General features: G+C 37.7%; 1 protein-coding gene across 9 annotated transcripts in view; it reads right to left on the bottom strand.

Moving 5' to 3' along the window:
- Positions 1–15,302, bottom strand: part of MARCHF1 (membrane associated ring-CH-type finger 1) — a 261,023-nt gene that overhangs the window by 14,796 nt on the left and 230,925 nt on the right. For all 9 annotated transcript variants that reach the window (XM_052778488.1, XM_052778476.1, XM_052778493.1 and 6 more), the window contains one exon: positions 11,270–11,450. In XM_052778488.1, coding sequence (XP_052634448.1) covers positions 11,270–11,450 — 181 coding nt within the window. The remainder of the gene's footprint in view (positions 1–11,269; positions 11,451–15,302) is intronic.

The following is a 15,302-nucleotide window of genomic DNA, read 5'->3' on the forward strand; positions in this document are numbered from 1 at the left end:
GGTGACACTAAACAAACCTGGTTGGAATTCAAATGAATGTCTGTGGTGTATTTAAAACACCTATTAAAAATCTAAAACTGAACTCAAAATGGGTGCGTTTCTAAAGACAAAGACACTTTAATTGACTTTTATGTGTGATATGCATGCCTAGAGTAATAAAAGCACTACATAATGAAAAATCTCACTTTGATAAACACCTTATCATCTGCAAAAAACTAATAATTCAGTTTTATCAAAATCAAGACAGAGCTATATTTCTTTTTTAAGTGACAGTAGAGCTGGACTTGAGTGATATAATCAGTATGCACTCTTCACAAACTTATGCAATTTTTAGCTGTATATGTCATCAATTAGCAGACCCTTAAAAAGTGTAAAATTTGCGTATTAAGTAATTTGAGAAGATAATTTCTAAAATGAAGTAGCTGTTTTTGCAGTCTGGAAGTACTATTGAGAATACTTGTCATTTACCAACTAGGAGAACTTCAGTACCTGCATCCTAATCATCCCAACACAGACTAAACAAAAAAAATACTATGCTTTGGAAATACAGGAATTGCCAGACCTCATGTCCCTCTCAGACAGAGGCCAACACCAGATGCTTCAGAGAAACGTGCACAAAACCCCGTGGCAAGTAATTATAGCATAATCTCTCCATATTGGGAGCTTCTTCCTAGCTCCCATCTGCTAGAAATTATTTTACATCAATATATAGAATGCAAAAGTACTCGCCAAAGTGTTTACTTTCCAAGCATCCTCTCTGAATGCTGAAACATTAACCAATTCTTTGTTCAATAGAGGTCTACATGATCAGCCTTCAGTACTATCATGATCTTCTCTTTTACAATTGCTGTTTCTTTTCTTGCCTTGTAAGCTGTTTAAGAAAAGGATCATTATCTCCTACACAGCTACCTTACCTAAACAGATAATCCTGACAGGTAAACTGCAGGTGAAACATTAAAACACTGGTCAGGAGTGAACTAGCACCATAATGCAAAACTATGGGGAACGTCTGGTACTGAGAACAAGAGGCACGCATCTAGAACTCTAGAAAAGATTTACTTTAGGTGCCTGGGCATATGCCTTTATTACCAAAAATCAAAAAACAAGCTGCATATGGGCAACACATAAAGAAGCAAGGAAAAACCGAGTAGAATCTATGTCTCCACTGACTTTTATCACAGTTAGTCAAGAATGGAAGCAGATGCTACTGTTACCTGCTCTCCCCACAGTATTTCTACAATCCTTCTATCTATTGAAAGGATCTAGTCTGTGCGTCACTTTTATTCTCTTTGCAGCTAGTAATCTCCAGCCTCTGTCTACTCTGTCTTTCCAAAAGAGCAGCACAGCTAATTGAAGGCAGGACATTTTCCTCCAGTCACTAAGTAGCAAATGCCTTTAAATCACAGTCCATCTCTCAAACAACAACAACTTAGACACATACAGAGAAAAAAAAAAAAACATGAAAAAAAAGAATATGTTAATCTAACTACCATACCACAAAGTACAGATCATAATTTTGCTGTAAGGCCAGTTAAGATGAGATTTCATTTTTCAGCTAAAGCAGGTGGGGGTGCTGCATTTTGCTGTATGTACTCTATGGGCAATACAAAAGCAGCCATGACACATGCTCAGTGCTGGATTTGAGACGGACTGGTCCGGGGTCAAAGCAACCACGAGTCCGTCCTCCGCTACAGCAGCCATAACAAACCATCTCCCAACAGTCTGTGCCAGAGTCTCTGTCTTCGAACACCAAGTAGCATGGGCTCCCTTTGAACATTTGAGTGTATTTTGGTCTTAAATATTGTGATGGATGTGGACAGAAGGCTGGGATGGCATGGTAGAAATAGGAAAAGGAGAGAAATTAGAGAGAAAGGTGGATATAGCAACATGCTGGAAATCAACATCCCATTACCTAGTCTTGTATGTCTCTCTACTTTCTTCAGTCCTCTCCAATTAAAGTGAAATTTCTCTGAAGAACTGTTCCCTTAGGCACCGAAGACATAGTTATAATATATGATCACAGTTTTGTTAAAGAATCTTCACTTGAATCACCCTTTCTTCAGTATTCATCACACTGCTTAATTTCCTCGATATCAAACTGTCTAGCCTGCTGAAAAGTATCTTGAAGCATGCATTTTGAAATTAGAGCTGATGAAATAAAACTGGTGACACCTGAAAAGATAAATCAATAAATATACTTTCTGTTTATTTAGCTGTAGTTATAAATGATGTACAAAGTCTTCTCCAGGAGTTATAACAGAATATTAGTTATTCCACCTTCCACCTAGAAAATATTTTTCACCTAAGTTTGCCTTCTCTTAGACCAGTGCAAGCATGAAAATTCTCATTACTGCCTTGTACTACATGTGCTTGGTCTTTTTTGTTTGCTGACCATGTCCTTGATTATCCCATTTGATACACTAGTAATTTAAACACTCTTTCCAATATGTAAAATTCCTTAGAGTTCTAATTTGTTTCTTACAGAATAAGAACCTATAGCCATTTACCTGGAGAACTTGCTGTGCAACCTGTCCTACAGAAGAGTGTATTACATCGCTACACCCCAAGGCCCTTCAGCATCATGTGTCATAACAGGAATGGGGAGATGTACGGCAGTAAGCAGAGGCAAGAAGGGTACAAAGGTACCTTCACGTGCTAAGATGTCTTGTGAGAAAAGTACAGTTGACTGGAAACAGAAAGCAGCCATACCTGAAAGTCACTGAACGAAGACTAGCCGTTTGGTACTGTTGGATGAACCTCAAGAACATCTTGCATGTCTTTTAATCTCATCTTCTATCCTTCACTTTTATAGATCAAAGATGCTCTTACCAATTCTTCCCCCTGCCCCCACCCCATCACCCACTGAATTAATAGTACAAGTGAACCTCAACACTAATTCTTTTTATATGGTCATTATTTTGCTCCTGAAGTTGTAAGAGCAGCTGACCTACGTTGTACAGAAAAGGTAACTTGCCTTCTGAGCTTCCCTTAACCAAATCAGTCTGAATCGTTACAAAGATGTGGCTTGGTTTAAATGTCCTTGTATACTAAAAGCCTGGTTTTTTTAAATACATTGTTGTTTAAACATATCTACACATATCTTATTTTTGCAACTATATATATAGTATATATGCATAGGTCTGAATTGCCACGTAACCAAGATTACTAAAAGGAGCTGATCTGCTTCATTATCTAAAATATGACTTTAGCAAGAATACTGATTTCCCAATGAATAGCTACAGTTACCTTCTCTGTCTTTTAGTTTTCCCACAAGAGAGATTTTTTTGATCCAATTAAATAAAAATGAAATAGGGGAAATTTGTGCTGAGGAAAGGCTACAGTAATTAACACAAAACTACAGCCTAGTGCTCTGGCAAAGAGCTGAGGGAAGCTATTCATTCTGAAAGACCTCCAACAAATGCCACACATTCCAATTTTGCCATATAAAAATTGAAGTAGATGAATAAAGTTCTGAATAATTCCTGGAGGAAAAGTTCTTTTTTCCCAAGTAATTTCAATAAAATGCTACAGGAATAAAATTAAATTAACACCAAAAATCATAAAATATACTGAATGAACTGATAAGTAACCCATTTGATCATATTTTAGATCAAGTACTGTATTGCTATGTTCAAGAGAAGGCATTTTGTGCATGCATTCCACCAACAAGCAAGCATCAGCCTGTGAACTAAAACTCAGTTCAGATCATTCTCACATCAACAGGTCCCAGGCAAAATAAATTTGAGGCAAATAACCACTATAAAATTGTATGTGTTAGTTATGTGAGAGATTAATACATACATTAATCAGATCACGAATAGCAGCCCACCCCCATTAGAGCTGGTATAATCCCTAGCTTCAAAATTAAACAGTAAAAATGGCATTTTTACAAAAGTCCATGAATAACAATGACTGGTTTAGGTCAATGCTTGGGTTGATTATGGTCTTTAAATTTTATATTACTGGCTACACAGTTAGTGTCAGGGCACGCTTCCATTTACATTTTCTTCAGTTGTAAAGCCAGTATCAAGAGATTCTCTTAATCATTTTCAATGCTTCAGCCACCCAGCCCCTCCTCTGTTATAACTATTGATGGGGCCAAGTGGTAAAACAGAACACTGAACGGGCTGAAATAAAAAATGAAAAGGAGACCCCAAGTTCTTAAAAAATGAGAGGCTGATGAACTGCAGGTAGAGTAGGACCCTCTAAGTAAAATGGAAGTGAAACCTTTTGATGCAAGTTGCATCTGTGAAACAACTCAGACCAAACTTTTTATTTCAGCCTCAGAAAGCACAGAAGGATTTGTACCTCCCAGAGCTCATGTTCATGGTTCTGTGCAATAGTGGGTAACACCGCCAATACCCAGAGCTGGACAATCTCCTGAATTGCCTTTTCTTTTGTAAATGCTACCGAGCAGCAGAAGTAGCAAATTTGCTTACTAGCAGCTAATTAGAAGAGGAAACAGTTTCATTTTCTGGCATAAGATTTTTTGTTTGCTTCTTAAAAGAATGCAAGTTCAAAGCAATGACAATAAAAACATCTTGTTCTGCCTCCAGGAAGGATGCTGCACATGGGGGTGTCCCAGCACAGTATCATAGAGGGCTTTTTGCAAGCCTGAGGATATGTTATGATGGTTTCAAGGTATGAGGCACAAGAGGTGAGAATCTCTTGTCAGAAGTCCATGGGCACTGGAACAGCTGGGTGAATAAAAGCTGTGTTGAATGGAAGAGAAAGAAATATGGAGATAGAAAGCTAACCCAAATTCTACCAATACGAGAAAGCTAAGCTCTATTAGTCTTGTTATGGCACAAAATGCAAGACAACATTACTCTGCAAACTACAGCATGCTGTCTATACACAGATAAATTCGCAGTAATGCTCTATTACTCTCTCTCAAAAATTAGGAATACAACTGTCTGAACAAAGTAGTCCCTTGCATCCTTGAGGCGTCACAATAGGATATAAACACTATAGAATTATTTTTACTTTAAAAGCTTTAATATACACATTCTCCCTTGAGCACAAAGTTATTCACTACAATGACATGATAGCCAATAAGAAAGTAATAGCTTTGTGCCTTTGTGCATACTGGTGAAGTGTCTGACCCCACATATTACAAGAAATGATTTGAGGCTAGCAATGTTTTGAGAGAGTTTACTGGAAGAAAGGTAACACCGGAGCAGGTTGCCTTGACGACACTGTGTAGCTGCACCAGAAATCAAAAGCAAATGTAGGATCTTCTCCTATGTTAAGGACTGCAAAGTATTCACCGAACTGGGTTAAAAGGGAACTATTCCCACAGCAAGTCAATGTTACCTGACCTATGCAATATTAGCTATCGCTCCTTATCATGAGCCTTATTAGAAAACTGATGAAAAAGCCAGATGGTTTATACTTCACAGCACAGGGCAATAAGAAGTAAACAGCAAGCAATACAGTAATGAGTGCTCAAAGTTTCTTTTTTTTCCTGGGAGACTCTGCAGGTCACTTCTGGTTCTGAGAGCCTGCTCTGGCAGGAGAAGTGGTTTCTAATGGCGACCACTTTTGATTCCATAGCAGGAATTCACAAAGGTGTCTCTGCAGGCTATATCACTTTTGGCAGTGATTGCCATATCCTTGAACAAGGAATGTAAATAGAAATTATCCAGCTAGCATTGAACCAAAAATAAATCAACACCCTTAACATATTTTGCAATCACTGAATTTATCATGCGTGCTACCAGATTTCATCAAAACAAGATTTATCCACAAAGCATCCAGTTATGAATGAATTCCTCCAGGCAGTCATATTTTTTAAGATTTACTCTTTCTATAGGACTGCATTTACTACAGAGAAGGGAGCTGAATCTGGCGCTCTCACACATTATCTAAGAGCTCTAACAACTGGATTTAGCGTAGTGCAGGTGATGACTGTTTTGTAAAAAAAGGCACCCTATGCAGGTTTAACTCCAACAGGGGGAACAAAACATGTGTCCCTGCTCCAGAGCGAAAGATAGAGTCTGGGAGAGATATGGGACTTGAAGATTTACTTTACACTTTCCTTTTGTCTATCATAGCTCTCAGAGCAGCATTCTGATTTTCTTCTGTGGCTTCCACAGGTGATTCATTTTATTTTTTAAGGAGTGTTTGGAATTGCTGATTTCTCTGCCTTAGAGCTGGCATTACCCACAAGTTGTCTGTTGGCTCAAACCCTACATCCTACTTGGTTACGCAGCTCCTACTGATCAGATGGTCTTGCTGTAAACAGAGTAACTTTAACCTACTATAGTAAAACTAAGTATTTGCTTTTGATCCAATAGTTAAATCAGCATCATACCAAACAGTTGAAATCTCCCCCACACTGATTTAACCAGTTAATCACTAATCTGACCACAAAGGGGTCCTGATATGCTTGAACTGGGTTTTGCTTTGTATGGAAATTTGAGTTAGCCAGTTCCATAACTTCTCTCCAGGACCCAAATACCCTGCTCTGGGCAGTCGTGAAGCACATATCTCCAACTGGGACTTAAACCTTTGAATCCTGTATGGGAGTTAAAGCTGGCATGGACATTTTATCACTCGTTATTTATAAAATAAATGATACCAAGCAGAGAGAGAGAGCGCATTCCTTCCTTCTCTTTTAATGACAGCAGCTGGGTACACGAGAAGTTCCATGGAGTTCAAGGGTGTAAAACCCAAAGAGAGGCACCTCGTATCACATTTAGAAGTGCTATTTATCACCATCTAAGCAAATACAGAATACAAGAGGACTGAACACTTAGAAGATATACAGACGTGTTCAAAATAAACAAGATCAAGTTTCTTTCATTATCAGTATTTTACGACTGGCTTTGCTTCTGTTTAATTTAGCAGAAACTTATCACTCTGTTCTAAAAGAACACTCTCAATCCTCTATCTTTAAAAGGGCTGACTTCAGATACCCTTTCTACCAGAAAGAAAATCAACCTCAACTGGTACAGAATGCTTCCCTAAACAAAAAATTGACTTGCTCTTCCTTAATGACCAAGAGTAACTACATGGTAACAATGCGCAATATTGCTTATGCCTCATAGAAATAAGAAATTATTTGTAAATCATTTAAAACATAAAACAAAATCAGGAAAGAAAATAGACATATCTGACACCACAGAATAATCTATTGGGATAATGCATCAAAGTAAAACATCTCATCAGATATCAGATGTCTTAAATGGACAGCAAAATTTAAACATGAAAAGTATTTTGAAGTATAGCAAGACACTGTGGAGAAATCTCCATTTGAAGACATTTCTGCATTCTAAGCCCCTTTTAATTTGACACTTTTATCCATTTCATACTTACAGTATTTTCATTCAGTTCCTGTTTCTACTATACTTCAAACACCAAATTCAAGAGATATGAAAAACAGGTGCTACTTTACCAGGATTACCAGGATTCTTTTTTTAAAGAAGAAGTGATGTTCTCAGGATGAAGCTATTACCTGAGAGCTCAATAAGGAACTCACATAAGCTTCTTGCCACTTTCTAATTCCTTCCATGATAAAGTCACTTTATAAATGAGGAATTCTGCATTATGGATTGCAAATGCTGAAAGGTAAAGCTACAAATGCAACTGTATTATTTATAGCCATAGATAGACATAACAGAGACCATGAGAAATAAAACAGGCACACTAAGCAATGCTTAATATTTAATCTCTAAATTTATATTATAGCCAAGTAATTAGACCTGCTCAAATATATGAAACATTTGCAATGCCTGTTGCAATGCCTGATCAATGCTTAAAGGGATTACTTCAATGCAAAGACCCACTAAAATGATTAAACTAGGTTTTATTTGACGTCTGGTGCTTTCAGGGATTCTGTAATTAAATAACTGTTGCATATTGGCACAAGCCTATTGATTTAACAGAGTTATCTTGATTGATGTTAACTTAGTATGCTGCACATTGTCACTTATGGGTGCTAACAGCTGTATGACATGATATTCAAACATGATTTTGCTATAAAACCCTAGACTTTGATAAAAAACTGTTAGGAAACATGTTGGGTGCATGAAAGGCTGAAGCATGAATAAAGATGGTAATTCACCAGTTGAATCAAATAGTTTGATTTATATTTAAATTCTGCTTTTGTGATACTGCAAAAACAAAAGTATAGATACCTTTAATTAAGCTCTGTGGTCTGTAATTTTCTCCCTTCATGAGACCAGCGGTTGGAATGTTGCAAAGGTATTATGATAAAATTCATCACAATGAAGTAATGCACAATCCAGAACTAAACTTTAGAATCTCACATCATGAGTAAGGTAGAGATTAAAAACCAAAACTGGTTGAGAGATGTGACCCTTTCACTTGTAGAATGCCACTTCAAATCCAGGTCTAAAGGCCATGGAAATGGGATCTTCTGGAGCTGGCCACAAACTTTCACTTTAGAGGAAATAATTTCCTTTTTTTTTCTTTAATAGAATGAGTTTCTTATGGAACTGAATTGGTACTCTTCTGTTGGAACTAAATCTGTGGTCTTTTGTTTAGGAAACACTGAAATGAAATCTGTTTTCAGAATTTCTCAAAGTTTATTAGCAAAATAAATCATTTTTTGTCAATTTTGCTGTTCCCACTTGGCATATGGCCAAGCTGACAAGAATTGCATCGTTTTCAGTTACAACTGCCACTGCTTATAATGTCCTTGTCCTTATGACCAGAGAATTCTAGAGATTTGGGGAATTTTAATTCACTGCTGCCAGGCTGGACATAGTGCTGGAGACTGAAGGCTCTCAGAGTCTAGTACATAGCTAAGCCTTAGCAAAACCTAAAGCTCTCAAGAAGGTCTGGAAATCCTAGAGTCTGTAGTGCTTTTCAGATCCTGCATCAAGGAGACAGGATTGTGGAGACCTTCAGCTTTAGGAGCTGCCTGTCCCACAGCACTTTGGTCTCCAGTAACCAGACTTCATGCCATCTTCTGAAAAACCTGGACTCCTAGGGAATGCCCCACAGCTGAGGTCCTGGCCTCCACAGAAGCTTGCAAGAAATTTGACAGTGTTTCACTGGAACTTTCCACTTTTGCAAAATATATAGGTTTTGACAAAACAGCACTTTCAGTGATTTTTAAAAAAGATGTTTGGGTGGAAAGTTACCAGGCAGACGTACTTACTCGGCAGGTCTCTTGGTGATCACTCTTTCCTCCCTTACCTTGTCTTTGCTACAGCTGTCAAAATGCTCAGTTTACAAAACAGCTTCTCACAAACTGTTTAGTGTTTTGCAAATTTGTGAACAATGGTGATGATAGTGCATACGCTTATTAGGGATGATATATTTAGTTTAATGTAACATATGAAGGGTGTCACAGTTGAATGCTATAAATGCAAAAAGGATAACTAATTTTAACTTTGAAATATTTGGAAACTTTGGTTTTGGTTTCTGAAATGGGTGCAAATTATAAGAAAGGATCTATAATTAGATGTTGGGTCCATACTATACAGACAAATATTTGTTAGCACTGCATTTGAAGGGGGGGAATATTGCCAGCATTTACTGCCAGGCAGATAAACCACATTTGAGTACTGCTTTGAGCAGAAACAAAAATATCCTGTCCGATAGAAGAGGTTAATCTTTCCTATGTCAGAAATCGAAAACGTACCTGAGAACCAATGATAAGCTGAATAAGGTGGTAATCATTCAATTAAGAAATGACAGACTTGCAGGAATTACATTACCACTCTGTATCTGCCACTATTCCATTAATTTCTTTCAATCAAAAAAAAAGGCGGGGGGGGGCAGCAATGACCACACACACACACAGTTAAAAGTGCCTACTTCTGATATCAACAGTTATGCACGTTTTTCATTCCTTTTCTCCTTGGACACTATAAATTTTGTTTCCATTTTTTTAAAGATGCTCTGTTATCTAATGCAATCAGGAAAAGGCTTTTGTAAAAAATACTGATATCTGTATATTCTCTTGGGGAAAGTGGCTGTTGCAAGTGTACTTGTTAGGTAGAAGGTTAAAGCAATTTGTGTTGAAAATGGAAACACATATACAGAAAAAATCCCCCAAAGATATGCTAGAGGCAGGGGATTTTATACAATTATCTCCTTCCTGTCAGATTAGTTAAAATTTATCTGCAATTACTAAAACCTAAGTCAATGTAATAAAGTTTTTAGCCATCAGTTTTTTATTTACATCTGTTTCAATTTCCAGTCTACCTGGCAAGATCTACCTGGCACTTGAGAACTGCGTCCTTTCCTATCACAAGCTTTGCTTGTCAAATCAATCCCAATTCTCTCTTCAACAGTGGTTTATCATTAGGGACTTACTAGAAAATTTCTCTGGATGGGAAGTGAGAAGGAATTCCATTTGCTCTCCTTTCTCTGAACTGCTGCTACCTGTGCAAGGCTGACAAAAACAAAATGTCTTTTGCCATCAAAACACCACTACATATGCATATACTAGTTATAAGCTAATAGTTTCTACATGTTTTTCAAGGGCTCTCACACTGAAATTTATTTTAAATCAAAACTTGCCCTGTTCTAGATTGACTCAAACTTAAGATGCAAGAAAACCCCAAAAGGATGAGAGCATTGTAAGAGAGAAATTAGAGAACAAGTTATTCACTCCAAAGAAAATAAAACCCACATACGTTTAACAAACTCTTCACCTTCCCTATACTGACAACGTGTGTACCATTAAATTGATTTATCCTGCAAAACAGATGAGTGCAGATAACATACATCTGACTTTCAGGATGCAAGGTCACCCTGTAGTTTAGATTCTATTAACTAATCTTAATGTAAGAGTGATTAATTTTCCCACAAGTGTAACAGTTAGAACAGATGCAGCTAAATTGATTGACTGCGTTACTTCATAATTGCTGTCTCCACATTGGTATAAGCATCATTCTCAACCAGAAGTTATGGGCTCAACGTAAAAATTACTGGGCGAACTGGCCTGTGTTATTCAGGAGTGAAATGTGATAAGTAAGATTTCTTTCTGGCTTAAAAATAGGCAGATGAGCCAATAACAACAAGCTGAAGATAAAAATTCTAAATACAAAAACCTATTATTTGTGCATTTATATTGCATGTGTGCTGAAAGAGAATCTTTAGTCAAAATCCTCTGCTGCTGTAAATTAAGTAACTGAAATGTAGAAATAAAAATCACTGGGACTGATGTAACAACAGCAAATACAAAGCCATTTTGGACAGGCAGATGTTTCTTTGGTTCTGCCAGTACTTTGCACAGACATTCTGGCCATTTGACACTTGAGGATAATTACATTCAAAAGCACCATACCTTCCGAAGAGGTTTGAGCTTGGTCTCCATTATAAAGTCGTACTTGCAGAGTTCACAACAGCGTGTGTCTGAGCTCTTAATCCACTGGTGGAGGCAGGCCTGATGAACAAAGCGCAGGGTCCCTGTGCAGCGACATGGTGTGATGAGGGGACTTTCATCATCTCCCTCACAGTGACAGATCCTGACAGGAAGGACAGCAAGAGCTAGTGAGGGAACTTGCCAACGAGCAATGCAAAGGCACTGGTTTATTTACACTGCTTTTTCATTTTCAGACTTGACATTCGTAAGACGCCAGGTATATAACCTTTCAGGTTGAGGCCCAGGAACATATTCTTTGTTCCCTTCTGCCACTTAGTAATTACACTTCACTTAGTTATTTCTCTTTGAATTTGCTGTGTGGTCTGAAGGTGAATCAATGGAAATAATGCTGTTTTTCCCTTTTATGCTTGGCAAAACCTTTAAGACAAATACCAGTGCTCTTTCTATGAGCTGAATAGTTCTTGGTCTGTAAGCAATGCCAATAAAATACTCAAAGTTAGCAGAATCTAATCCGAGCTGAAAATATCTAGTATGAAAAGTACAAAAAGTTCCTAGGATACCTCTTTGGAGTTACACAGTTAAAAGGATTAGCGAACAGTTTTAGGTACTCTGGAGTCATGTGTATGGCACAGCGTGTACACACATGCATACACTTTTTAGGAGGCAGGTGTTAAAAAGTCATGGTCCTTCCTTTTTTTCATTCTTCACTGTCCCTTTGAAGCAGATAGCTGTGTTATCTGGGAAAACAAAACCTACAGCTGTAAGCAGACCCTAAGATAGAGGTTGGTCCCAGAACTGTTGTTATTTTGTAATGGGATACAGAGCTTTTCTCTTTGTGGTTTTGCATAAAGTGATCAGTGTCCTAACATCACAACCTGATGGTTTCCTTCTGTGACACATGTCTAAATGTCTTCCTGATCCTCCCTTCTTCCAAACAGACTTTTGATCATATCATGAAAGCATTCACCCATCGAAACCAATGACAGCTTTATTGGCAAGCATCTCTGTGAAGGCAGAGAAAGCTCTATGGTGAGTGGAAGGCTTAACCGAACACCTGAAATTAAGGAGGTTCACCTCAACAAAGAGTAACTCCCTCCCATCCCCATCCCAGAAAAACACAGCAAAGCACCCAAGCCCTAATGAATGTCCTAAGTGTCAAACTGGCATGTAGGGGAGGGGAAAAAAAAAAGCTGAAGCCTGACAAATGTTATTTCAAAACAGAGAAGTAGCAGCCACAGCACAGATTCTGGTGTCACGCAAACGAAACTTAGAGCTTAGAAACTTAGTGCTTAGGAAAGGCAGATATGTGCGTGCAGAAGAGTCTGAACACTTCTGAGGAATAACCCACCCTTTTATGCGGAAAGCTGTGGCCCCACCGCTCCTGGGGTAGGAAAAGGGCTGAGGAGGGCCCTGCAGTGAGGTTGTCTTCCCTCGGGCCGGGCTGGGGAAGAAGGGTGACCTTCTTCCCACCACAGGAGCACCTGGTGTACGTCAGGACAAAGCCTGGCAAAGACACCCTGTGAACGACTGGCTACAGCACAGCACTGAGGCTGCCAAGTCTACGAGCAGGGGGAGGAGGAAATTTCAATGCCTAAGCAAAAGATCTATGGATCAAAACCAGCAGCTTCATGGTTCTTCCATGGTGTAGCCTAGAGCCATGAGAAAATGAACCTACAATAATGGGAAAGCAGAACAAAGCTGCTTCACTGGATATATAGAAAGAAAGAGACTAAGAAAAACCAACAGAAAAATGAAGCTCCGGAAACCTGGTGCACAAAAGCAGGTTTCAGTGCCTGTGGTGGTTCCTGTACAGCATCTTCTACCCCATGGGAGCGGAGGGGAGAAGAAAATATCCACAACTTCCACCTTGCACACATTCATTTTTTTGAGACACATTTTCCAAGAACTCAATTTGCAGTTTCTTCTTTACTAACCCAGCCAAGCTAGGTGCATCAGTGGCTTAGTTCTTAAATGGAAACTGGCTATATGCTGACTTCTTGTTGAGCCTGTAGCTTAAGCAGAACTAAATTTTCAAAACAACAAATAGCTATTTTGCTAACAAATGGATTCCCAGCTGAGAGTTACATAAAACCCCATAATTTTCTTTTTAAATTAAAGCTGTTTCCCAAAGGAAAATTAGTATTCCTTGTTCATTTAAATTCAAGCTATGCATAATTTATTTTACAAGCTTAACACTTAAACTATTTAGAAATTAGACAACTAAGTGATGTACCCAAGAGCCTTTTTTCTACTACTGCCAGAGTTGTTTAAAATTATTTTAAGAGCTAAAATACAAGCCTAAACCTCCACTGGGATCTTCAAATAAAGTGACACTGCGAATTTGAAATGAACAGGAGTATTCTTTAGTAGAAATATTTTTACAGAAAAACACTATATGAATTATACATTCTATTTCTGCTTTCTTTGTACAGAAGTTACATGCTAAACAGGGTGACATCAAGAACTCGTGTTATACAGAAGCTTGAACTAAATAATCTGATGGCCTCTTCTAGCTTTACAACCATGAAATATGTAATGAGAATAAAACCAAACTTCAAATGGAATTAAAGTCCAGAGAAAATAACCAAAGGCATGGTTTTCATTAGCTTGAATGCTCTTTGGTGCAATTTAGCTCTTCATTATTTGTTTACCCAGAAGAAATTAGCTTAAAAGAAGTTCACACTACCTAAACTCACAGTCACAGTCTTTAAAGATATGTGGGTGCCTGACAGCTGTTGAAACAGACTGTTGGCTAACTGCTTAAATACCTTTTGAAGACTTGGGCCAGATAACTTGTAATATCTTGCTCAGCCATTAGTACTGAAGCAGAATTTTGTGTGTCTTTGCCCTCTGCTATATTTAGCTATAATGTCCATCCTAATTATCACAAATTAAAGAAAATAAATTGTAGAGAATGGTTTTGAAAAATATGTTGTGGAAACAGAACTGAGGTAGGGATACAAAGCACAGACTTACCCAAACCGTTTCTAAACTAAGTTGGAGGCCAAGAACTTCCATTCTAGTTTCCTATTTACATGATCACAACTGTTCAAAATTTTCACCCATCAGACTGACTATTTACAGGGCTGAACTTATCCTGAGAGTAAAATTTGCTTACATACTTTAGCAATGAGTTGAATGAAAAAAATCCCACTCTCCAATATAAAGGAACAAAAAAATTGCTAAATCTATACTGATTTATTTACAAGTTGTAGTACAGCACTGATCATGGTTAATAGCTGCAGTTTCAGCTGCTCAGATACACCTACAGAATTTACATACTCAGCTCTTCTCAACTTTCTAGTCCTTTAGTAGATAAATGGCCTTCATTATAGAGCAATACTTCTGACTATCTGGAAATGGAGGGGAGGGAAGTCAGCTACTTGACCAAATCCTTTTAGTTAGAATCCCTTTATAGTTGCAAATTGAGCCTGCATAATTTTTATTTTTTTGGGGGGTAGGTTTGACAGCTTAGAGCTTTAAAGATTCCTGCCTGTGAACAGGACCTTGCTTGTCTAGGGGAAAAGATTAGTACAAGGCTCCAAAGGAGCTTTTGCTCTATAAATCATGTGTACACCAGACAACACAGCACATACGACCTATTAGATGATCTTCTGATTCGAATATACAAATTTTTTTTGCGTGCGTGTGTTTAATATACACCTAAAGAAATATCCCTACACATTGAGATCACAGAATATTTATTTTTCTTTAAAGAAAGCTCACTGTGAAACTTTATGAAATAATACTCTAACAGTGCATTCTTATGGTTAAGTTTTTGCTTTATATGCCAGCATTTTAATTACCCATCACATATTTCTCTAGCACAGAATTGTTTCTACAACCTTCAGCACACTGATGTACAAACAAAGAAATTTATGCCAACGCTGTGGATATATCAGACAAAAATCTATAAAAATTCTTTAAAGGATGTTCTTAAATAGCAGGCTTACTTATAATGTAATGAATTAGCAAAAAGAAAAAATATTTTTCA

Source organism: Harpia harpyja, chromosome 2 (assembly GCF_026419915.1).
Source record: "Harpia harpyja isolate bHarHar1 chromosome 2, bHarHar1 primary haplotype, whole genome shotgun sequence".
Classification (NCBI taxonomy): Eukaryota; Metazoa; Chordata; class Aves; order Accipitriformes; family Accipitridae; genus Harpia; species Harpia harpyja.